Below are 26,256 nucleotides of genomic sequence, written 5' to 3'. Positions count from 1 at the left end.
TGCAATTCTGAATAGCAGCTTGGTCCCTTTCCTTGCCACTGCTGGTTCCAGAAACAGCAGCACCCACCTTCTGCGCGCTCCCCTCCGCTATCTGCCTGTTTGGAAACAAAACGGACTCTGAACGGCGGGCAGGGATTTGGCTGGCTGGGGACTATCCGAGAGACTCACGAGAGGGGCAGCAGGCCAGTGGCCAAAGAAACCACCACTTTTCCCAAGACTGGGGCTTTAAATCTTGGAGTCAGATGCGGGGAGGGAGCTCCGGGATCTCCAGCCACCTCTGAATGTAAAGGAGGCGCTGGAGTAGACGACCTCTCCCCGCTCTTCCGGCCGAAACTCCCCGTAGCTCAGTGAGGTCAGTGCGGCAGGGGCTTGCTCCCAGGTGTCGGTTTGCACTGGGCTCTTCCCGGATTGCTTCAGCGCAGCGCAAGCGCCAGTCCTCCCACCCCACCAGCGCCTACACCGCCCTCCTCCCCTCCCAAGGCTTCTTAGCTTAAGATAACAGTCTTTTGTTCTCCCAGTGACTCCACACCCAAGGGGAGAGGGAATGAGGAAATCTTGGGAAAGCGCCGCCTATCTGATGAAGGTAAGAGGTAAGAGGCAGCTCCTCCGCTCCTGTGCCTTCCAGGGGAGCTCGTTTCCAAGGGCCCCCACCCAATTCGGGAGGCCTTTCTGGGCTTGGCTTCCTGGCAGGGAATGCTCAGACGCACTGGTGGTGCAGAGGTTGGTGAAGTACCTTGGCTCATAAATTTTCATCTTGGGGATACATTAGGGATTTTCCCCCCCAAGGAATCCTCCAAGGAGAAGGTGGGTGTCTTCTAGTGACTTCCCACCAGACCCATGATAAGATCCAAACTTCTTAGTGTGGTATCCAGGACTCTGCAGAATCTTGCCTCAGCCTCACTTGCCAATCCCCTCTTCTGCTATCTCTCCCTAGACCCGCTGGGCTCTAGCTATACAGAACTACTGTTATTCCCCTGAAGATGTTATGCATTTCCATGCCTCTGTGACCACTTTGTGTATGCTATTTCCTCTTCCTGGAGTGCCCCCCCTTCTCTTCTTAAAGAACTCCTATTCATCCTTCAAGACCCTATTCAAAAGTCAGATGCCTCGAAATCTTGCTTGACTTCCCAGACAGGATTGGATGCCCTGTGCTCCAAGGCATAGGGTTCCTTCCCTGGCTCATCACCCAGTAAGTAATTGTTAGGATTTGCATGTTTATCTTCCTCTTATTGCGCCTCTGGGGCAGGGACTGTCATTCACCTTTGTAAATCGGGGGTGGGGGGGCCTAATAATTCCTCCGGCAATATTTGTGCAAGAATGAACACCATTTCTGCCGGGTCTGTGGTATTTTTGAGTGGCATGAAGAGGACGACACTCTGTCACCATGGGCCTCCCCTGGCCCACAGTGCCATCTCTCCAGACGAGGGCCATGTGGGTGAGTCTATGTATTCACACAGCATCTGTACAGCAATCCTCAGGTAGTTTTACATCAGATTTATTTGATACAGGAACTCTCCGGGTGGTTATTATAGTTACCATCAAAACATGAAGAGATTGAGATGCCAGGAGATTGAGTAATATTGTGTTCAAGGTTTCAGTCCATACAGAGTAAAGCTGGGACTTGAACCCAGGTCTTTTGGCTGCAAGAGCCACAAGATCTCTGCCTACACCAGAGATTCTCAATAAGTGGTCTTTGAATTAGCAGATTAGCATCACCTTGGATCTTGTTGGAAATGCAGATTATTGGTCCCTGCCCCAGACTACTGAATCAGAAACTCCTAGGACAGACCTGCAGTCTGTTTCAAGAGCCCTGCCCTTGATTCTGTTGCATGGTTCATTCCAAGTTCAAGAACCCGGGGTCTACATCTTGATTGTACCCGCGGCCCAGAGCCAGAGCCAGAGCCAGAGCCAGAGCCAGAGCCAGAGCCAGAGGAGGGCGCTCCAAGGCAAACTTTCACCCCTAAGCAGTCATGGCAGCTGGGATGGGACAGGTAGAAGGGAAGAAAAGGAACAGAGTGAGTAAGGAGACAGAGTTCTAGTCCCACCAGTTCTACAGTCATTGGCTGAATGATTCTGAGAACTTTTCTGGGTCTCAGTTTTCTCATCTGTGAAATGAATTTCCCTTTATGTTCTGTTATTCAGCTCTCCTTCTTTGGAATTCCATGTTGTCTATGCTAGGAATGGAATGAAGACAGAGTATGAGGAAACGAAGACTGAGTGTGAGTGTTCATTTTTAATGGATTTTTCCCATACTTGGAAATCAATGCCCCAAATTCCAAATCCTTGGACTAACTACCTCCTTCCTCCTTAGGGGCAGAAAGAGCAAACATTTGAGTCGACTCATGAAACTTTGTTAGGCAAAAAAATAGAAACCCATCTGATGGCATTGGTTTGGACCTCCCTCCACTGTCTGGGGCTCCTTCCAATGGGCCTTTTCCCTGATCCCTCTCTCCTGTGACCTGCTTCCCCACTGTGACTCTCTTGCTCACAGGATCATCTTCCTGTTTCCCCAGTGAGCATGGGTACTTTTCCGACTCCTTTCCACAGGGTTGCCCGACTCAGAGGCTCTCACATGGAAGCCCTATCCTCTGGTCCTGCGGGCCCTACCTGGAGCCCCCAGCATTTACTGGCTGCTGGAAGATCTTTCCACATCAGGCTGAAAAGAAGAAAGAGGGAAGATTGTTTCTTGCCTCTTTGAGATGATTACGAAAATTTGAGACGAGTAATGGCACCGTAAGAATAGTAAGAGGATGGGCAGCCAGCGAGAGTACATGGCTGAACTCTTGAGTCCAGGGGGGCTGTCAGAAGGTGGGTGGTACAGTTGGTCAAATACTGTGTCGCCTTCAGCTCCATCACATGTGCCCGATAAACCGCCCAAGTGTCTAGCGAATCAGTGTCACACTCACAAACTCAGGTGGGAGTTTTCCAGAGTTCAAGGAAAGCTTAAAATGCAGGATATAAGGTGTTGCCCCAGTCCTTAGGTTAAAAGCCGAAGAAGGTGGTTATTAAAGAGGGCCCCAGGGGCGCCTGGGTGGCTCAGTGGGTTAAGCCGCTGCCTTCGGCTCAGGTCATGATCTCAGGGTCCTGGGATCGAGCCCCATGTTGGGCTCTCTGCTTGGCAGGGAGCCTGCTTCCTCCTGTCTCTCTGCCTGCCTCTCTGCCTGCTTGTGATCTCTGTCTGTCAAATAAATAAATAAAATCTTAAAAAAAAAAAAAGAGGACCCCAGAAAGGACAGGAGCTCCCCAAAGCTGCATTCCTTGGCTGCAAGTGGCTCAGGGAAACTGGCTACCTCCTAGAGTGGGCATCAGTGGAATTACAGGTTAGTAAAGAATGTGTATGTTCTCCAAACTCATCAAGTATACATGAAGTATTTTTAGCTTTTCTGTATGTCAATCATACCTAAATAAAGTGTTGGGTTTTTTTTAAAGCAATATGTGTGTGAATTTGTGTGCAGTTACAGCTCCTGCTGGACTCTTTAAGTCAGAACACATGGTCAGTAGTTCCTGATCTCCACCCAGTTCCCTGGAGGCCCATGTTAACACCTTCATTGATGGATGCTCTTTTTTTTTTTTTTTTAAAGATTTTATTTATTTATTTGTCAGAGAGAGAGAGCGAGCGAGCACAGGCAGACAGAGAGGCAGGCAGAGGCAGAGGGAGAAGCAGGCTCCCTGCCGAGCAAGGAGCCCGATGTGGGACTCGATCCCAGGACGCTGGGATCATGACCTGAGCCGAAGGCAGCTGCTTAACCAACTGAGCCACCCAGGCGTCCTGATGGATGCTCTTTTTGTCCCCTGTTCGGAGTCCGAGGAAGGTGGGCCTGGTAGCTGAAGTGCAGTCTGGAAACTGCCAGTCTTTCTCAGTGGGCCTGGCACTTCCCAGGATGAAGGGGGCTTGAGGTCCCCAGGCAGACCTAGGCATAGGCTCATCTCACTGGGACTGCTCCAGAATGGGTCCCTCTTTCACCCTCACAATCTGCTCTTGCCCCAGCTCAGCCTGCTACTGGCCTGTTCTCCTGTGCCATCTCCCTCTCCTCCTCTTCTGCAGATGTTCAGAATGTATGTCAACCTCACCTTAGAATCTTAGAATCTTCTAAGCATCCTACCTGCCAGCTTATGGGACTTCTGAACAGTCATTTCTGGTGCGGTCTTCCTTCCGAAGTTTGGCCAAGTCTGGAGTCTGAACACTTGGTTCTTTAGCTGTTCTGAGGTCGTGGGGGAGAGAGGAGGTGTGGGCCATAGTGAGAATAAGCAGATGCAATCTACTGTGCGCCCTGCCCACCCAAGCAAATCACGTTACTTCCCTGGGCCTCACTTTTATCATCTGTAAAAGTAAAATCTTGATTCCGATGCCCTCTGAGTTTCTCCAGCTCTCAGACTCTGAGATCCTGGAGCCCACCCTGGCTCAAACAGAAGGCTTGGAAGTTCTGCCCATGACCCTATCCATGCCCAAGTGGAGCTAGAAGGGAGCACTTGTAGTGTAAGGACAGCGGGGAGGACTGTGGGCCAGTTGGGCCCTAGTTCTTCATGGACTCAAGTTTAAGGAGCGCCTGTTGGGTGGGGCCTGGCTGGAAGGATTGAGCCAGATTTATCCCCTGCCTGAGTGCTTGCCTCACAGGCTGTTACTTCATCCTCCTTACCACTTCCCGGGGCGGGGCGGAGCAGGGTGGGGAGGAGGGGAAGGGCGGATAGGCTCCCACTGACGCAATAGAGGAGGGACGGACGCAAGCCTGTGTGGTTCTTCGAAGACAGAGCAAAGGTCAGCGGGGCCAGGTCCACCTGGGCTGCAGCTGCGAGGCTCGGCTCTCTGCAGGGTTTCAGCTTCCTCTTCTTCCCTGACTTTTCCTCCTGGAATGGAGTTTATTCTCTGGTTGTCAGAGCCAATAGTTGAAACTAATGTGTTAGAATCTCCCCGTATCAATTCACCTGCGGTGCTCTAATCTGCAGAGAACATCCTTGCCTGCTAGAAATGTGCACATATGTGTACACACACACACACACACAGGCTCACGCACACCCAGTGGGGACATCCGGAAGTAAGATAGTTATTCTAAGAATGTGCTCTCTGCGCTCTTCTGAGGAAGTGGGTTCAGTGGGGAGGCTCAGAGAGTGTCAGAAGATCTGGAAATTTCCTATGTAGCTAAAGTCTCAAAATAACGGCCTAGGGAATGCCATTTCTATTCAGGACCCCTTGTATCAAATATCAACAAGACTCCAGGCTACTTGCCCATCTCTCGGGGATCTGCACACCCTGGACACGATAAACTCTTGTAAACTTTAAAGTTAAACCCAAGTCTGCAAGGGGAACAAACCAAGGTGCATCAAGTCTTTTGTCAAGTCCCTGACAAAAGGAAGAATTGCTAAACACTGCACTCAAACTAGCTCGGTAATGAGTAACTATACCTTCATGATAAATGGCAAAGAACTTTTTCCTACTAAATTCATGCTTCAAGGCTGCACATTCTGCCAGGCCCTGTGCTAAGTGATACACATGAATTATCACATTTTGTTCTCAGACCCATGAAATAGTCTATTATTATCCCCTTTTACAGATGCAGAAATTGAGGCACAGGTGTTGAAGTAACCTAAGCTAGTAAGTGGTTGAGATGTTAACCTTGCTCCCCTGACTCTGAGCTTTTTTTCCCCTTCTCATAACCAACCAAAAAACTCATCTATACAGAGGATTTAAGTGGGACAGAATCCTTCAAATTACAAAAGGATTCACCAGAATGTTCTCTAAATACCAAATTTCCTTATCACTTTAGTCAATAAAATCCACACTTTTATTTTCTGGACTTTGTTTTATTTCCAAATTTTAAAGAATGTAGTTCTTGAATATAACAGACTTTCGCTCTTTGGGAAGGGTCACTACTAACCCTCTCATCAAATTAGTTAATTCTAGTTTGATCAATGCTGATAATACTTAACAATTGACTTATTTTCTTATGGGTATTGAATAACTAAATTTAGAAAGGAGCTTTGGGCAAGGTAGTTTATAATTTAAATTTGGAAATAAAACAAAGTCCAGAAAATAAAAGTGTGGATTTTATTGACTAAAGTGATTTTATAATTATACATTTGTCTATCTTCACACATGATCAAATTTAATTGAATAAATAGCCTGAAAGAGTGAAATTATAGTGTTATCACAGTGTAGCAGAAGTTGGGGGCTTTCTTCTTGAATCAGCCATCAACTTGATTTATAGATGTTTTATCTCATTAACCTTTATGTTGTGGAGCTAATTAGTGATGCTGGGAACTGCAAAACACACTTGAAGCAGCCATGTAGCTCTTTAACTCCATCGTGCACCAAATTAAACTGGACCCAATTATTCTGAATCATAGAAAACATCTTTGGAAAGACTTTGCCTCCTTCATTTCAAATGGCTTACTGTAATGAAAATCAAACTTGATGAGAACCCTGTTTTTTTCTTTTGGCTGCATACCATTTTACATAGAAACCTGAATCCTTGAAAAGCTCTTCCCAGAGAGGAAGACACATGCAGATTGCTCTGATTATGCCTGTTTGGGCAGAGTTTTCCCAGGACTCTGTGAATGGACCTAAGGATTTCGAGGCTGGCCTTCCATTGCTGGTGGGCACCAGGACAGCCATGCCAGAACCCAGCCCCATTCGGAGGGCTGCCATCTTGAGGATGGAGGGAGTCCCTCAGGTTCTTAAGGACTTAGAACCTTAGTCCCCCAGGTTCTCTGCATCTTTTTGCTCTGGTTCCCCATTCTTACTTTTGGGACTAAGCCCCTGAGGTCCCGGTAGTTGCAGTCTTTCTTCCCTTCCAGCCTTCTACGGGAGGATTCTGAGCTGCGTGGCCTCCCATCCTTGTGGCTGGATTAAGGTGATGGCTAGGAGGGAAGGATGAAGAGAATCACAGAGGCTGGATCGATTTACATAGAAAAAAGTGTGAAGCTACTCCCTGGAGAGAGTGGGCTGGGTGTAGCTCTTGAGTGGAACTTTGAGAAAAATGGCCACTTCTTCAAGAAGCTTAGCCAAGATTTACATTTTTTAAGGCATTTGGAATTTAGCTTGTGTGTTTTTTAAAAAATATTTATTTTTAGGAAAAGGGGGAGAGGGCAAGAGCACAAGTTGGGGGAGGGGCAGAAAGCAAGAGGGAGGGAGAAGAATCTCAGGCAGCCGCCATCGTGCATGGAGCCTGATGCGGGGCTTGAACTCATGACCCTGAGATCGTGACCTGAGCCAAAATCAAGAGTCAGACGTTTAACAACTGAGCCACCCAGGTGCCCCAACTTGTGTTTCCTTTGAATAGGATACCACATGAAGATGGACCTCCATAGGGGAGGCTGAGATTGATTCAACTTACATTTCGAGTAATTTTCTGAGAGAGGAAACTGGTTCGGGTGGAAAAATATAAAGACAATGCCTTACAGTGGGCTTTTCTGAATTTGCATGGGCTTAGAACAGAACTGTGAAGTGTGGAGAGTCATAGAGAAGGACCCATGGGAGGATATATTACCTCCACCTCCCTCAGATTTGTGGGTGAAGTTGAGGTTTCTTTTGGGGGTGATTTCACTTGAAGAGTAAACCTCAGTATTGGGGTAAGGTGACACCAAACTTTAACTTCTTTTCTTGGTTTAGTTTAAAAATGGACTAGATCGTTAACATACAGAAGAATTTTTCTGTGGGTTCTTGCTCCTTAAATGCCAAACTGATGTTCTAATGCTGTTTGACATGTCTCTTGGGTGAATGACTCAGCCCTGGCCTCATGGACCCTCCACAGGCTCTCCCTCCCTCAGGGGTGCAGGTGTGTCCCCACCTCAGTTGGAGGCCAGGAAACTAACCACAATCTCTTGGCTATGAAACTCTAGGCTCCTGCCTTGGAGGCAAAACAGGGTGAAATACAGGCAGGCAGGATCCCAAACCACAGAAGCTCAAGTTAGGTCATCTTTGTGAACATGACAACTCGCTGTCTCTCTTAGTCAACAAAAAGAAACATAGACCCATTCAAAAATGTCTTGAAAAGATGGAATTTGCATGACTTTGGTGACTTGCCTTTGGGTGCTATTCCAAACCAAAGGGGAATTAATTAGTGAGTCCTTTTCACAAGCGAAGAAACGTGCAACGGTACACTCACACCAGTTTACTGCAGGACCATTGAGTACATGAGTTTAAATCGCTTGTCTGGTAGCCAGGGAGTACAATGTCTGATTAAGTCTTGTTCCTTCCTCACATGCACCTGGCAACTTGGGGGACTGTGTGCTGGGCAGGAACCATCTCCTTTCTCTTTTTTTAAAAAGATATTATTTATTTATTTGAGAGAGAGTGTGTGTGTGTGAGCATGAGCAGGGGGAGGGATAGAGGGAAAGGGAGAAGCAGACTCCCTGCTGAGCAGGGAGCCCGATGCAGGGCTCCATCCCAGGACCCCAGAATCATGACCTGAGCCGAAGGCAGATGCTTAACCAACTGAGCCACCCAGGCACCCAGGAACCATCTTTCAAAGCCCTTGGAGAAGTGGCAGACACACTGTCCCTCTGTGGAACCAGGCTCATTGGGGCAGTTAGAAATTAGGATAAGGATCAGGTTAGTGGGGAGGAAGCAGTGATGGAAAATTCTTCTGAAAACAGTTATTCATGGGAACTCTGCCATGACTGGTCTGGCCATTAATATGGTCATTTCATTTTGCCTTAAATGTGGGATCCAGTCCAAGGCAGAGGGAGATGAACGCTTAGGAATGCACAGTGACTATTCACCCAGTTTACTAGTGGGAATCAAGCAAATGAAGCGTCCTGAGAAAAACAACACTGCTTTAAAAAGCATTCTTTTGTGTTCACAGCATATTTACAAGAATCGTTAGGGAAAAGGGACTGGTGGTTTGAGGAATCTATCAGAAATCTTCAGCCCAGTCTGTTGCTAGGGCAGAGAATGAATTTACCTTACGGAAATCCTAACTGCTACTGTCAGAGAGATCCAGGAAGTCCGGGTGACGCTACACATGGAGTAACAAACAGAAACGTTTTCTTTTCTCGACTGGCACCCCGGAAGACTAGGAGTAACAGTCACTTCAGATAGGAGTTATTGATCCATTCCTCCAAGGCTAGTTAATAACAAATACTGTTTGTTCTTTATAGGAAGTAACATTCTCCCAACCTACGTATATAGCACATGGAATTTGGCCTTAACCCACAGAGCCACACTGGTTGCCTTTGACCCCGGCGTGCATCTTAACATCTGTTTCGAGCAGAGGAAATAGGAGAGTAATAGAATTGACGCGGAGTGAACCAATTCTACCCATGACAGACATGCTTCAGGTAGCTTCAGGCTACAGGAATTACTCCTGTAGCCCAGATGAGATATTTCTGGACCTGAGGCCTCTCTGGCCACCTGCCCTCGCCCCCCACAGGTTGTTGATGCAGCCCCCAATTCCTCTAGCAGACCTACTTAAGAAGGCCAGTGTATTTTTCTGGTTTCATTGTTCGGTTGCCTGTTAATCTCCACAGATGAGACAGTTTAACATACTCGTGTCTCTTGTGGCCAGAGATCTGGTCTGTGACAGCATCAGGATTAATCTTGTCTTGGGAGGAGGGCTAGACAGAGCCTGGCTGTGGTAATTACCATCGGGCCATGGTGGTTCCTGGCTCCAGGAGCTGGACTTTTCCCTTGTCCATTCACTTTATAAATATTGATTGAGCACCTGCTCTGCGCCAGGCCCACAAGTATGGCAGTAACAAAACAGATGGAAATCCCTGCCCCTCTCTGACTTGTGTTTCATTTTAAGAATCTGAGTGTTGTCCTACCATTTTGTCCTGAATTTTAGTGACTTCCAGTCAGTAAGCCACTTCTAGAACAATAGCTCCCAAACTTTAATATGCATGCAAGTCACCTGGGGGACCTTGTTAAAATGCAAATTCTGATTCACTAGGTCTGGGTGAGACCTGAGACTGTGAACATTTAACAAGCTTCCAAATGGTGCTGCTTGGCTTACGCTTTGAGTGGCAAGGATATACAGCCAGTAGTATCGGCACCATCTACCAATCTGACAGAAATGCAGATCCTCAGGCCTTGCTTCAGACCTACTTGCTCAGAATCTGTCCTTTAACAAGGGCCCCAGGAGCTAAGAAACAACAGCCTAGAGCAGTGATTCCCAAAGCACAGGCAACATCAGAAGTCACAAGTGACAGTTCCAGAATCCCTGTGGGTCTCCCCACAGGAGAGGTAGGGTAGGGTCTTCCCCTCCCCACTATGGTTTATCACCTGGCAGTGAGCGCCCTGGGTGATTTTGATGGAGACCAGGTTTGAAAACCTCCAAAGCATTTTCGGAGGACAATGTCTGAGCTTCACGAGACTGGAAAAAGCCTTAGAGGTGACCCGATAGTAATCATCTGAGATCATGTGCTCCTCTGAAGTTTCCCTCACACAAGTCCCAGATAAGAAACTGAGGCCAGGTTCTTGCCCAGGGTCCGTGGTTACAAATGGCAGAGTCTGGCCTCCAGCACATGCGCAGTTCTTCTTCTGCTGCAACCCCACACCAGGGAATGCCTCTCCTTGACGCTGACCCAAATCTTCCCCTCTTTCAGTGGTGAGTTTCAGCCCATTACCTCTAAACCTCCACACCCTCCCCACCCACATTTCCCACCAACCAAACCACACATTTAATTGGTTGACTTCCCCAGAGACTGTTTCTGTCAGCCTTTTGATAATGTTTGTGGCTCATCTTGGGGGCAGGTGAAGTATGTGGGTGGCAAGGGTGTTGTTCCCTGGTTTTCCCTCTATCTTTCAAGAAGGCAGTTGAACTTTCTACTCTTTGTTTTTCCTTTCAGCGTCTCTGGTAAGTGTCCTGCAGCCTTCTGGAATGTAAGTGAGCACCTCCTCTCTTGGCTTATAGCTTCAAGACTTCCTCATTCTTCCAGATTGGCCACTTTCTCCTCTCCCCACCCTACTCGGGGAGGTGCTGCTCACCATGTGAAGTTGCGTGGACATGCTTGGAGCTCATGGTCTAAGATAAGGGTCTTAGCTCAGCATCCACATACCCTAGCCCAGTCCTTTTCCATCTTGAGTGTACATTAGAATCTCTTAAGGAGCTTAAGAAAACCCAATGTCTGGACTGCATGCAGACCGATTAAATTAAAAATTCATGGTGGGAGGTAGGCATCGTAATTTATGAAGCCCCTCCAGGTGATTCCCATGTGCAGCCACGGTTGGGGCTTCCCAACCTAGACTGAAAGTCCAGGGAAAATAGTTTCTGGGTAAGTATATTTCCTGGAAAAGCTAAGCGATAGCTTTTATCAGATGCTCAAAGGTGTCTATGGCACCTTTCGCCTCACACCCCCGCGCCCCCGAAAAAGCTCAGGGACTGGTCAAAGATAATATATAAACAGGAAGAGTTTACCAATAATTAAGGAAATACCAAATGCATGTGTTAACTAAATAAATAGGCATTAATATGCAGAGGAGAGAAAGTGCTGCTTTGCAAGTGAAGAGGACCTTGGGAGTGTTCTGGGTGGAGCGATGAGAGAGTCCCCACCTCTCCCAGCTGCCGAGGAAAACCATGTGATTTCAGGTCCTGCCACTCTAGGGGTCTGATCACATCCCTTAACTCCCCACCCCCACACAGCAAAGTCCTGACTCCCAACCACAACATCCTGGTTCCTTCGTGACCTAGCTCCAGCATCCTTTCTGGCTCCTCTCCATCACTTATCATCATCACTCATCATCCACACACTCAAGCCCCAGGAGGATGCTTGCTGTCCAGTGTGTAGACACTGTGCCTTTGCTTCCATTCTTTCCCAAGTTCCTCCCACTCTGCCTGTCTCGGGATGGACCGTGGAGGGAAGATTGAAGAAACAGGATGGCTGGAGGCATGTTCCCCGAGTGTGCTCAGGTCGTATATGGCAAAGCGAGTAGGGCAACCACCTGAGGAGCTCCTTAGAGGGATGACATGTGGAGATTCAGAAGCTCTGGCCTTCAAGGGACTTACATGCCAGTGCAGGGAAGCAGACCGGTAAGGAGCGCAGGGAAGCATGATAGGTGCTCGGAGAGGGATATGTGGAGGGACCTGTGGGGTGGGAGAGGGAGTGGACTTCATCCAGAAAGGGACTAATGACCCAGCAGGCCCCAGTGAAGAGAGATGGGACTGAATCAGGAGGCTGAAGCTAGATTATGGAGGCCATTCAATGCCAACCTGAGGACACCCACCACACAGATTGAACCCAGCTGGTGCCCCCAGGTCTTGCTAGCTTTTAGTCTTGCTCCCTCAGGAAGTCTCTCGTGTAATGCCAAGCTGTTGAGGCAAAGGAGCTAACTGTGGAGCCCTCTTATCTGCCTGGGGGTGTCTGGCTTGGGAGGGTGCCGGCTTTTTGCAGGGAGCCCTGACCTTCTCCCGTAGAGCCTCCCTTCCCACCCAAACCATGTTCCCAGGGCCCTGGAACAAGTGACTGAACCTGTAGATAAGAATAGTGACTGTAGGGCGCCTGGGTGGCTCAGTGGGTTAAGCCGCTGCCTTCGGCTCAGGTCATGATCTCAGCGTCCTGGGATCGAGTCCCGCATCGGGCTCTCTGCTCAGCAGGGAGCCTGCTTCCCTCTCTCTCTCTCTCTGCCTGCCTCTCTGTCTACTGGTGATCTCTGTCTGTCAAATAAACAAATAAAATCTTTAAAAAAAAAAAAAAAGAATAGTGACTGTATTTCCCAACCATAAGTCAGGTGGGGCATAGGTATGATAGTGGTCTGGACAATGGGCAGTCAGGGACTTCTTGGAACAGTAGAGGAGGAGGGGGATAGCCCCTAGATCTTGGGTCTGAATCCTGGTGCTAAGCACTGGGAATGCAAGATTAACCGATGTAACACAGACACTATGTCTAAAGCTCTGCGAGAATAAATAAATGTTCTCCTCCACCTGCTTTCCTGGGCTGAGAATCCAGGTGAAACAGCTGTATCCTTCCCCCACTCAGCACCTCCCCATAACAGAGATGCGCACCCCTCCCCTAAGGCCTTCACCCCTTCCACCTGGGCTGCTGGGATTCTCTAATTATTCTACACTTTAATAAGGCACAGAGGGCTCATTATGTAAATTCAGGCAAAAAAAAAAAAACCCACCCCAAAACCCAAATCATGAATCGCATCTGTATTAATAAACATTGTAATGAACACTTACCAACTGCCAACAAAGTGTTAGATGTAAATAACAGGTGGATGCAGGTTGATGTAATGAGACTAGAAAGCCACTACTTCCTTTCTACTCCGTCCAGGAATTTCAAGAAATAGTTCATATGCTATCTCTTTTTATTCATTCATTTATTTATTTTTGGTTTTTTAAGTAGGCTTCACTCTAGTGCAAAGCCCAGTGTGGGGCTCAAACTCAAGACAGTGAGATCAAGACCTGAGCAGAGATCGAGAGACCGATGCTCAACTATCTGAGCCACCCAGGCACCCTGATAGCTCATTTAAAAATATTTTATTTTAAAGATTTTATTTCTTTATTTGATAGAGAGAGACACTATAAGAGAGGGAACACAGGCAGGGGGAGTGGAGAAGCAGGCTTCCTGCTGAACAGGGAGCCCAATGTGGGACTCGATTCGATCCCATGATTCTGGGATCATGACCTCAGCTGAAGGCAGATGCTTAACAACTAAGCCACCCAGGCGCCCCCAAATTTTTAATTTATTTACTTAATCTCTACACCTAGTGTGGGGCTTGAACTCATAACCCCAAGATCAAGAGTCACATGCTTTTCCAACTGAGACAGCCAAGTGCCATCCTACTATCTCTTTTTAAAAACAAGCTTATAGGGGAGGCTGGGTGGCTTAGTTAAGTGTCCAGCCCTTGATTTCAGCTCAGGTCGTGATCTCAGGGCCCTGATTTCAGGGTCGTGATATTGAGTCCTGCATCAGGGTTTGTGCTGGGCATGGAGCTGCTTAAGATTCTGTCACACCCTCTGACCCTCATTGCTCAGTGTACACACTCTCTCTGTCTCTCAAAAAAAAAAAAAAGAAAGAAAAACCCAAAGCCCCCCACAATCTTATAAATTCTCCTGAACTCTGAAACCACTAGTACAATTTATCCACTGAAACGACTAGTACATTTATCAGCTTGCTATTTAAACACATTTAACAGTAATTTAACATTTGTGTGATACCTCTTATCTCAGATTCATTTATGCATTCAGCAGCTAGTCAATATATGTAGTAAGCACTGTTCTAGGCACCAGGATACAGCAGTGAGGAAACAAGACAAAGTTCCTTATCTTAGGAAGTTTACATTGTGGTGGGCAAAGACAGATAATAAGGAAATCAACAAATACACACACAAAATATTAAATGGTGAGAAGTGGTGTAGGAAAATGTAAAGTGAGGTAAGGAGAATAGGGAGTGTGTGTGTGTGTGTGTGTGTGTTCCTTTCCTTTTGTGGCCAGGCTTCACTGATTAGGTGACATTTGAATGACAGAATTTATTGATTGTTTACATATACGGCATGAGAGAAAGAGGTAACAATTTGGCTCCTGGGCTTTTTACTTGAGCAACTGAAAAAATGGAATTGCCACACACTGATATAGAGGAAGCCTTAGAGATACAGAGCAAGTTTGGGAATTGATTTTGGACATGTGATGTCAAGTAGGCGGTTAAATATGCCCATGTGGAATCCAGAGGAAAGGTCGAGACTGGAGATATAAATTTAGAAATCTTTAACCCCTAGATTTTTCAAAACCCAAACTAGCTGTAACCACCAAAGGAATGAGTGTGGACAGAGAAGAGATCCAAGGACAGAGCATGGGCATGAGCAAGGGCATGCCTCCACCGAAAGGTGGGTGAGGTGAAAACAGAGAAAGGATTGCTCATGAGGAAAGAGAAGAACGAGGAGAGTGGACACCTGCACACCAGGTGAAGAAAGTTTTTCAAGGAGTGAGCCACTGTGTAAAATAATACTGACTCATGCTGAGTAACAGAAAGCTCGAGAACTGACCATGGGGCTTGGTACTGTAAAGATCATTAGGCCCTCACCAGAGTGGCTTCTATTGAGAGGAGGAAGGAGGGAGGCAAAAGTTGGATGCCAGATCCTAAGAGAGAGAGAGAGAGAGAGATGTCTTAATCCATTGACTGGATACTGGTTTTGAAGAAACCAGCTATAAAAGATAATTTGAGTATGGACTAGATATTAGGAAACTATTGTTAATTTTTGGGAGTGAAAATACTGTTATTGTAATAATCTTAGTCTTGACACATACCTACTTAAATGTGTAGGGGTGAAGGGTTGTGATATCTGCAATTTAATTTCACACAGCTTAGCAAAAAACCATATATATAAGATATATTTTTCAGGCTACATAGCAGAATGTCAACGTTTGTTGAGTTGGGCATATAGCGTGTTCATTGCACTGTCCGCTCAACTTTTTGATATGTTCGAAATGCCTTTTTTATAGAAAACTTGGGGGAAAACTCAGACTCTGGGCCTCAGTGGCGGCAAATGGATTTTTTTAATAAGTTTTTTTTTAAGACTTTATTTATTTAATTGACAGACAGAGGACACATAGTAGGCAGAGAGGCAGGCAGAGAGAGGGGGTAAGCAGGCTCCCTGCTGAGCAGAGAGCCCGATGCGGGGCTCTATCCCAGGACCCTGGGATCATGACCCTAGCCGAAGGCAGTGGCTTAACCAACTGGGCCACCCAGGTGCCCCAGCAAATGGATTTTTAAAAGACCACAGGTGACTCTGATATACCATCAGGGATGAGAACCACTGAATCAATGCCCCACTGAGCATGAAACTGAGTTGTGAATAGTTGAAAGACTTTCCAAAGGACAGAACAAAGGCTAAAATGCATGTTTCTTGACTTCCAGTTCTGTGTACTTTTCTTGTATATCCTCTAAAGGAATTTCCTAGATAAGAAACCTGACCTTCTTGAACACCTAAAACTCTTTGTCAGCAGATGAATTGCACAATGCAAAGAAGGATTTGGGCACTTAGGGGTACTCACTTGTTAGAGTCAGGTTATCAGAGGACCAAAAATCATTAGAGGGTTAAAAAACTGTAAGGTACTAAGGACAAGTACAGTCCTAATTAAAAAAAAAAGAAGAAGAATTGAATTATATTGTCCTGAAGAGCTAAATTTTCTTTTAAATAATTTTATTACTTTTTGTGATGATAATCCATGAAATTGAATTTTATTTCACATGGTTTTAAGATTTAATATCTAGACAAAACCAAAGATTAGGAAAAAATTCCAAAGTCCTGATTATTGGGAAATGAGGTTACAGATGAAGTTCTTGGTGTTGAAAGAGCCCGGGTTCCTTGCAGAGCAATATGAAGAACTGAAGATGCAGATTACTACTAGTCCCAATGTCTGGTGGGAAAGATAAAAGATTTCCTTGGCCATCAGACAAGACCTGAGTTGGAATTCTGATTCTGCCATTGACTGGTTCGGTGACATTAGGCAAGTTATGTGAGTGCCCGAAGTCTGTTACACGAGGTGCTGGGATGCAGTTAACATAGATGCACAAGGTGGTGCCGTCTTAGAAATCCAACAGGTAACTAAGGAATGGGGGATATTCAGGCGGGGGTTCTAACTCCAAAGGGACCGAGAGAGCTCTTAACCAGGTGAAGTTGGATGGCGAGAGGCAAAAGAAGGCAACATTTTAAGGAAATATGGAAGCGTCGTGGAGCCTGGAGCAGCTGAGAAACACAGTTTTTGCGGCTTTAATGCTGGTGATGGCGATTATTTAGTGAAACAAGTATGGAAAAGCCTAACTCTGACGCAGAAATAAGACGCAGGGCTTGGGGCGTGAACCTGAGCGGCTTTAAACTCTCCCTTTGCTTGGGAAGGGGACTCCAACATCCAGCACCACAGAAGTAAAACGCCAGGCCTGGGAGGAACACAACACACAGGTGGCGACAGGACTGGAAGCTTACGTTGGGGGGGCGTGGCTCCAGGCCGCTCCTCGACGTTCTCTTCCGGAACAGGCCTGTGCCCCGGAAGCAGTTGTTTGCTGAGCGACTCTGGGCCCGTTTAGGAGACTGCGGGCGTGTTGTCACCATGTTCCTGTCCGCGGTCATCTGTAAGTGGGGCTGGAGGCGGCGGCAGGGCCTGCGGCGAGGGCGGGAGGAAGGCGTCGGGACGGTGCGGGGCCGGGGGCGCGCGCTGGCCGGAAAGGCTGCCGCTACGACTCTCCAAGGCTTCAGGACTACAGCGTCCGGCATGCCCCGCGGCGTAGCGCCTTGCGGGGCGGGTTGCGTTTGGGGGTCTGTGGCATTAGTTCTTCGTCGGGTGGGTTCCGAGACAGGGGTGGTGGAGTCTGGTCAGCAGTAATGGGGCGCTTTCCCCGGCCTCCGTACGGATGTGGTAGCACAATTCCCGAACGTTCTAACTGGGGGGAAAAGAAAAACCTCGAATTTTCAGTTAACTCGTTTTAAACTCTTTAGATGAGGAAATGGCTTGAGAAGGGCAGTAACTTACCACTAAGTCGGTACAGCTGGGCTGGGAAAGAAGTGTCTGTCGTCTGTCTCCCCAGGTCCTCTCTCTTCCCTGCACCATGCCAACCTCTAGGTTAGTTTCCCTCCTCCACCTGATGTGGTGGTTGCAGTTTGCATGGGTTAACTTGTCAAACCAGTGGCTTGTTCCAGGGCAAATATTTTGCACCTTAGAAGAGGAACATGTGGAACAGATCTTAGATTTGAAGAGTAACCGGTCCAACTGAAGAGAGATTGTGCAAAGCCTTGATTCAGAATTGTGTTGGTTTTATTGGATCTTTGTCTTCTTTCTAGAATCCTAGCGGGATCTCTGCAAGCTAGGGAGTAGTTACCTGAGTGACAACCCATTGCATACTTCATCACTTACCTGTTTATTACAGACATTAATATGAACTTTGCATAAGAAAGATAATAAGTTGCTATTTTCTTTTCTCTTTCAATCTTCCTCTCTGCGAGAAAGTTGCCAAGAGCAAGTCAAAGTAAGTAAGGTTTTCTTTTTTTAAACTTTATTTATGTTTGGTTTGTTTTTCCAGCCGTTGCCAGCACATCTTTATGTTAAACTAAGCATTTGGTCTCCACTTTCTGAAAGTTGGTTTGAGGCTTACTTGGTGAATTGTTTTGGCTCTGTAAACTCTTTGAAAAAATATTTCCCCTCCTGCCCAACTTTCCTTCTTAAGTGAGTGTTCAGATAATTGAAGGAACTCTTGCTGTCTTGTTCCTAATCAAGCCATCAGGGTTCCCATGCACCCTTTGGATTACCGCCATATTTCTGCTTCTTCAGAGGAGGACTGGGGGCCATTTGTCTGAGGACAGGGATCTGGCTGAACAAGCAGTGATTTGATTGAACTACAAAGTCAGTTTTAATGAGTTTTGTAATCCTTTGCATTCATGGAATAAGCATTTCAAAAACAGCACAGATTAAAGATTCCATGCTATACCAGAGATACTATAAATACCAAACTGGCATCTCAAAATAAATTTTGTAGATAATAACTGAAGTAAGATTTTATGTGTTAAAAATAGGAAAATTCTTTTTCAGAAAAAAAAAAAAAGAACATTCTAAAGCAGCCTTTGCTTACAACCCAAGACACATCACAGATTATAAAACTAGGTTTTTTGGATGAAAGTTAATGAAAAACATGTAAGTTAGTGTTTTTTCCCATATAGGTTTTATTCATTTTGCTTTTCCCACAGTCCAGTTATTTATGTTAGAATTCCCCACCTCAGGGTTCTGTAGGAATCTCCCTTGCCTTTGGTTGCTTTAGAGGTACTTCCTGCCTTTCATGTTCTTTGTATCCTTGGAGCATCTATCAAATATGTCTTGCCTTATATACCTTGTATACACAACTCACCTCCCTACTATTCTGTTGGTCCCTGGAGGGGGGAGGGGCAGCCTAACAGAGCTCCGCATTTTCCCTAGTGCATTCCACAGAGTAAGCGCTTAATAGGTATTTGTTAAATCTTTCTGAATGAATGACTGCTGTCTTTCTTAATTAACAAATATTGTGTGCCTCTTATGTGTGAGGCACTGTGCTGGACATTGAAAGGGAGGCAAAGATGTGTATCAGTAGATGCTACAAACTCTTTTTGGAACTAGATGAGAAAGAAAATAGCCTGGTCTGCATAGAGAAGCCAGACACATGAAAAAGTAACAGTACAAGGTATTAAAGGCAATGATGACCTCGTGAGGCAAAACATGAACTTTATGTTTTGGATGACTATAAGTTCAACGAAATACGAAGGGGAGCAAGGTTTTACACGTTAGCAATGTAAAAGTTCCAGTCTTTTTGTTTTGTCTCCTGTGATTGTACTCCTGTTGCACATCCTGGAAGATAGGGCTCTGTCGAGAGAGCCGTCTTTACGACTTCCTGACTGGCCAGCTAGGGTTACCAGGACTTTTGTATTTTCCCCCTTCCTGACTTCCGCTGCTTCTCCGTGGTGGGTGTCTGAGTCTTTTCCCACAATGTGGTTTCATCTTGTTGATTGGTTAGTTGATTACCAAGGCACTCCATAATGAAACAAACCTTGGGTATCAGAGCCGTTGAAATTGTGGTTTATGGAAAATGTAGGCTGTCTTTGAACTGAACCTTCTTAGGGCTAAATGATATCCCACAGCTGATACTACTATACAGAGTTCTCAGAATGTGCCATCCTCCCATGACTGATTTTAGTCTATTTCCTCAGCTCGTAATAGCTTATTTTTAAATCTTAGAACCATTCTGGTGAAAATGCTGAGCCAAGCTGGGACAGGTTACTCCTTCAACACTAAGAGAAGCCGACTACGGGAGAAACTGACTCTCTTGCATTATGATCCAATTGGTAAGATTCAGAGAAATTGCTCCACAATAAATTCAGATGCTTTCAAGGCCTGCTGCCCTTTCCAGACTGACGCTCAACATGTCTTGGTGGTTTTGTAGGCTCTCTTTGACTCTCTAGTGTTCAGTCAGCGAGTGAGTATTGAACATTTACTGTAGTGCCAGTGGCTGTCCCAGGTGCTGGGATACACCAGGACACATTCAGGCTGAGTGTCTGCACTCTTGGTACTTGCAGTCTGGTGTGGAAGGGAGAAGAAGAAAGAAAAAATGATGTTCTGCTCAGTACTTTGAGGGACACAAGCAGGATGCTGAGATACAGTATGAAAGTGGGGAGAAACAGATTCCACCTTTATCCTAGCCTTTAGATAGAGTAGGTCTGGGAAAGAAACCAGCCAGATAACGAGAATAGGTGAGACTGTTCTGGAAACAGAAAAGAGTGTCTTCAGATGGGGAGGGAATATTCTCCTGGGATCGTCGGACAGTGACAAGCAGTTAGGTCCAGATTTGAATTAAAGGAGTGTGGCATCTATATATTAGTGCAGGAAGGCAAGAAGTGTCATTTTCCATTTTGTACCATCTGCTAAAATGGCATAATAAACAGTGACTTTAAATGGTCTCCATAGAGAGGCGCGTGGGTGGCTCAGTTGTTCATCGTCTGCCTTCGGCTCAGGTCATGATCCCAGGGTCCTGGGGTCCAGGGCTGTGTTGGGCTTCCTGCTCAGTGGGGATCCTGCTTCTGCCTCTGCTGCTCCTCCTGCTTGTGTGCGCTCTCTCTCTCTATCTCTCTTGCTAGCTCTTTCTCTCTGTCAGATAAATAAATAAATAAATAAATAAAGAAAAATCATAAAAAATATATAAATGGTTTCAGTTGATAGAAGTGTTTGTCTAAAAGACACAAGTGTTCCCAAGGCCAGATTGCCTGCTTACATACAAAAGACATCAGCTGATTGCTATTGGTAGAAGCCCAATTTTGTTTTTGGATTTCATGAGCAGATTTATATCAAGTAAACTAGCAAACAAATTATTTGTTTTAAAACTTCAGGCCATTGGTTTCATTTTTGTGCCCTTGATTCTGAACAGCCTCTTGATACTTGCTTCTGAATAAGAACTGTACTGGAGCTTCTGGGTTGGTGACTATGCAGTGACTGTGGGAGAGGGACTTGCTGGGAGAGGGCGTAGAGGCTGTGAGCCCCTTCGCCGTACCTGCCCTATGTGTCACTTCATCTGGCTGCTCCTGAGTTACTAATCACTGGTAGCTGGTATCAAAATTTTTCTTCTTCTTCTTTTTTTAATCATGCTGTGTTATCTTGAAGTACAAAGATTCCAGTCACATCACCTGTAGACCATGTTACCCACTGCTCTGGCTGCCAGTCTCTTGTCTCTCTCCTAAGCAGTGGTGAAGCAGATACCCTTTCCACGGGGAAGAGAAATGATGGTTTGTTGCCTTTGCCAATAACAAAAATGTTGGAGAGCTGGTGGCAAAGCTCTTGTATTGGCATCTTTCACGTGAATTATATCATAAGAGCCAGAGTGTCTGTCTCTGTTGGTGGTCAGACCGGTTCTTCCCAGTTAGCACTTCTGGTCACCGTACACAGATGACCAGTGTCAAACTTGATGGCCTCAATCATCTTTGCAGTGTCTAGATGTATCTGAATGGTGTCCTTCACCTTGATGAGGGGATCAGGATAGCAGATGGTACAAGCATCATGGGTCGCCAGGTGAGGGATTCCTTTTGTCCCACAGAGATCTTCCTCACTTTGCACAACTGCTGCTTGACCTCAGGTGTAACATGATGAACAGCAGAGTGACCCTTGGTATCCTACATCAGCCGGAAATTCTCCCCAGGCTTGTCAGTGCTGAGGATATCCATAAAACCCGCAGCGTAGGTTACATCAGTTCGGACCTTGCCATCAGTCTTAATAAAACCCTGCATACAGATCTTCTTTACTTCATCTCCTATTAGGGTGTACTTAAGTCTGTTCCTTAGGAAAATGATGAGAGGGAGACATTTTTCTCAGTTTATGAGGACCAGCAGATGGACGAGGAGCAAACACAACAGTCAGTTCATCCAGCATCCAGTGCTGTGGACCACCGCACGCTTCGGATAATTCTTGGAACCATAAGCCATGGCTGTGCTAGGCATGAAAAGAGAACAGAATTGAGTTGAATTGTAAGATACCCAGTTGGTGATCAGAATCGAATTGGTACTGCAATCTTATTACCCAAAATTAATCCATTATATAACAAAAGATGGATACTTAACCTCATAATCACCTTTTTTATTAACTAAGAATGAGCACTCATAGACTCTCACTTCTGGCCAAGATGGAATAATAGGAACCGAATGTCCTTTCTCCCTGGAAACAACAACAAAAGGACAATGTAGGCAATAAAAGACAGCGATCCCTGAAAGAAAGGAGACAAACTAGTGTTTGTGAATGGTCAGACAAAATGGAAAGTTCTGTCTTGTTTGCTTACCTGCACAAGCTTCTTATCTTCAGATGTCACGAACACAAGCATCTGTACTCTCCAGGCAGTCTCTGTTTTACAGATGACGAATCTGATGCCAAGGATCTTAACCAAGGACACACAGCTAAAATATGTTACAGAGATTTGAACTCAAGACAGTCGGACTCCAGAGCCCGGGCCCTAAACCAGTCTGTATAGGGACCTATTAATGAGAGGTTTCACAGGACAGTAAAACCTACATACCAGTGCATGACTTCTGGGCAGGATATTAGCACAAATCCTGGCTCACAGCTACATTCATAGCTGCCTTCAGAGTTGGCACAGAAGGTCTCATAACCACCATTGAACCATTCATTATGCTGCGTTCATCACTAAGAGAAATAAAAATATCACCTTCAAAAAAACGGTCTGCACCAGTGGGAAGAGGCATCTAAAAAAGGCTCTGAGAAGCCCCGTTGTAAAATTGGATGATTTCCGTTCTTTAATGGGGATAAAATTCCCTGCTGTTTTTATGGTGTTACAGTTTTGGTCATTCTTTACCATAATAAAAAAGGAATTCCCGGTTTGTACCTAATGACCGGGAGTCTGGATTTTAGGATGATACCTCATATGGTAGAAAAATTAGAATGACAGGTATGTGTCTTAGTCCTTTTGGGTTGCTATAACAAAATACCACATACTATTAGCTTATAAACAACAGAAATTTATTTCTCAGAGTTCTGGGGCCTAGGAAGTCCCAAGGGCAAGGTTCTAGCACGGTTACTTTCTGGGGGAAGGCCTTCTTCCTGGTTCATAGTCTGTGCCTTCTTGTGTCCTCACATAGTGGAAGGGCAGGCAAGCATTGTGGGGTCTTTATAGTGTATTAATCCCGCTCAGGAACACACTCTTGTGACCAAAACACCTCTCAGAGGCCCCACGTCCCAATACCATTGTGTTTGGGGGTTAGGATTTCACCATATGAATTTGGGGCAGGGGGGCACAAATTTTTTCAGACTACAACAATATGATACTGAGTTGGTGTGAAACTCTTCTCCCTCTGATTTCTTTGTATCAGCTGGTAAAAACACAAAGTGATGAACTTTACAGTAAAGTAATTGTTTTTCTAGAGTTTAGCTCCTTTAGGGTTTATTTTTAGGAACTTGTACAACATTCATGTTACTTGAATAACCTTTTATATTTCCAGTATGAGAATGTATGAGGATTTTCATCCTTAGTGTAGAGGTGTTAGGAACTGATTATTTGTCAGATTGATTTTGAGTTTTGAGATTGGGAAAGGACACAGCCATGAACAGTTTGGTTCCTAAGTTGAAAGTGGGAGAGAATATTCATATATAAATTTCAAACAGAACGTTAGCACTTTTCTGATCAGGAATGGTCTAAACCTGGACAGCACGACTTTGTCTTTTCAGAAGAAGAGAAAGTTCCGGGATAGTGGACTGCCTGGCTTTCTGCCCACCTCCTGAATGTCCCACAGGCTAGCGTGCTGATGTTTGCCCAGGGGCCTGCCCTATTGCCCAAGGTACCCAATAGCTTGGCAGTTCTCCCAGCAGATGTTACTGCAGTGAGTAGAGTTAGTTTAAGGGTAATGTTTTGTTAGTCTGCTTATAAAGGAAATCAGGTAAGGACACAGAGAAGTTCCCAATTATTTGAGCATTTCATAATATAATCTGACTAGAACTAGCCTCTGTCTTCTCAAACTCCTTTTCCTCACATAAAACAAGATGCTGATTTCCAAGGAGGATTAAAGGCTGAGGCGTAAACTTACTAAACTTTACTAAATATGTGAAGGCTTACCATAAAGAGAATGAAAACTTGTCAGTTTTGATTCCTTGGATGACTAAACAAGACAATATAGACTTTAATTGAAGCAGAATAGATTTAGGTTAGATATAAGGAAAGAACTTGACAGATTCATTCTTCTATGAATTAGGCAGCAAATATTTTGACAGAAAATTAGTTTCTGTTTATGATTATGGATAGCAGTGTGTCATTTCAACCCAACTGTATATCTGGCAACAGCCCTGTGAGGGAGTTGGAGTTATCCCCTCTTAGGGAAGCAAACTGAAGGCAGAACATTGTGAGAAAATTTTCCAAGGACTCACAGCAGATATAATGGTAGAGCCAGGTTTTAATAAGCGCAATCTTTTCAACTCCAGGTTCCTTATTTTTTTAAAAATATTTTTTATTTATTTATTGACAGACAGAGACCACAAGTAGGCAGAGAGGCAGGCAGAGAGAGAGAGGAGGAAGCAGGCTCCCTGCGGAGCAGAGAGCCTGATGTGGGGCTCGATCCCATGACAGTGGGATCATGACCTGAGCCGAAGGCAGGGGCTTTAGCCCACTGAGCCACCCAGGCGCCCCTCCCTATTTTTTCTAAGACATGAAGCCAAATTAATTTTCCTATTACTATTTTTTTAATTGGGGAGTGCTATAAGGCATCAGAGGAACAGTGAAAACCTTACTACTCAGCATCCAGTCTCTGATCTTTTCTTTCTTTCTTCCTTTTTTTTAAATTTAAGATTTTACTTATTTATTTGACAGAGAAAGAGAGATCACAGGTAGGCAGAGAGGCAGGTAGAGAGAGGGGGAAGCAGGCTTCTCGCTGAACAGAGAGCCCAATGCCACCGATCCCAGGACCCTGAGATCACAACCCGAGCTGAAGGCAGAGGCTTAACCCGCTGAGCCACCTGGGCGCCCCTGGTCTCTGATCTTTCATCCAGGGAATTAGTACCTTTTAAAATATTTTATTTTTATTTATTTATTTTAGAGAGAGAGAGAGATCGAGCATGTGTGTCCATGCGTGTGCACGCACACACACATTAGCGGGGGAGGGTAAGAGGGGAAGGGAGAGGAAGAGAGAATCTTGAACAGACTTTGGACTGAGCACGGAGCCTGAAGTGGGGCTTGATCTCTGACCCTGAGATCACGAGGTGAGCTGAAACCAAGAGTTGAATGCTCAACTGACTGAGCCATCTTAGGCGCCCCAGGCAAATCAGTACTTTTGGTTTTGTTTCAGAGAGTGTACTCTGCTACGGTATTTTCAATAATATTTTTGGTTTTAACTTTCATTCTATTACCGTACTAGAAAATCTGTATTTGGATATTAAGCCATCTCTGGAAGTACACGATTTGATGTGTATTTATTTACTCCTCTAGCCAGACTGCCTTTTCTTCCTTGGTCTGCTCAGTTCTTGTTGCTTTTTTCTCTGGAGTCCAGCTCTCAGTCTGGTCTTGCTCATTGCCTGCAAGTGTGTTCCTTAACTAGGTGCAGACACGGAGTGTTTGCATGTTTTGTTTCTAGTTTTGTTTTCTGATTTGGGTATTTCACATTGGGTGGGAAATAACCTTGTGGGGTACCAAAGACACCATCGATGGGCTGGGGAACCTTTCCTTGATTTCCTTCCCATTTTCTCTAGGTTTCTCTGGCCTCTGGGATTGAGGAACTGAGTTTGTAAATCTCTTCCATCTCCATGTCAGAGGAATAGTAAAATCAGAGAAAGGAGAGTGTTTGTGGTGTGATACGTATATTTATTTAAAAATGGTGATGAAACCTTCAGTGTTCTGCTACAACTCATTTTTCTCTTTCAGTGAAAACAAAAGTTCTCTTTGTGGAACAGAAGAAAATACGTTCCCTATAAACAATGGATTGAAAATGAATTTGATTTATAAATGTGAAGACTGAGGGCGGGGTACTGATTCAGAAATTCTGCAGCGTGTTATAAAAGAAGAGGAAATGGCATGGAATCACTGCCTCCTGTGATTTGAAGGCCATTGTGAAGAAAAACAATGTACCGAAAGAAAGTTCTTCATATTAGGACATATATCATTGCATCACATTTATTTATCTTTCTGGATATTTTTATAGCCCTTAATAAAAAATATTAAAATAGCCTGTGCTATTGTCTCTTGGTGATGTTTTCCCCCACTCTTTGAAATAAAAAACAACTACATCACTAAAGAATAACCATTGTTCGTATAAAAGAAAGTTTCCATAGTGAAACTTGTGCAAGACTTTCCAGTCTGCTCCTCTTTGTACCTCATAGGAAACGCAGA

The 26,256-nt window shown here is 45.3% G+C and overlaps 1 protein-coding gene and 1 long non-coding RNA gene across 2 annotated transcripts; both read left to right on the top strand.

The window, feature by feature from the left end:
• Window positions 1-602: 602 nt before the first annotated feature.
• On the top strand, window positions 603-12,444 carry LOC122915207. The gene is made up of 3 exons (XR_006386027.1): window positions 603-2,219; window positions 9,097-9,276; window positions 10,423-12,444. It is a non-coding gene; the product is annotated as an uncharacterized LOC122915207 (long non-coding RNA).
• Window positions 12,445-16,904: 4,460 nt separating this feature from the next.
• On the top strand, window positions 16,905-26,092 carry MRPL33 (mitochondrial ribosomal protein L33). The gene is made up of 4 exons (XM_044261862.1): window positions 16,905-17,007; window positions 17,880-17,898; window positions 19,632-19,738; window positions 25,792-26,092. Exons 1-4 carry the CDS (start codon window positions 16,986-16,988, stop codon window positions 25,839-25,841), a joined length of 198 nt encoding a protein of 65 aa, XP_044117797.1. The 5' UTR covers window positions 16,905-16,985; the 3' UTR covers window positions 25,842-26,092.
• Window positions 26,093-26,256: the final 164 nt, after the last annotated feature.

The sequence above is a fragment of the Neovison vison genome, chromosome 8 (assembly GCF_020171115.1).
Source record: "Neovison vison isolate M4711 chromosome 8, ASM_NN_V1, whole genome shotgun sequence".
NCBI lineage: Eukaryota > Metazoa > Chordata > Mammalia > Carnivora > Mustelidae > Neogale > Neogale vison.
This window is presented reverse-complemented; position numbering and strand designations above follow the sequence as displayed.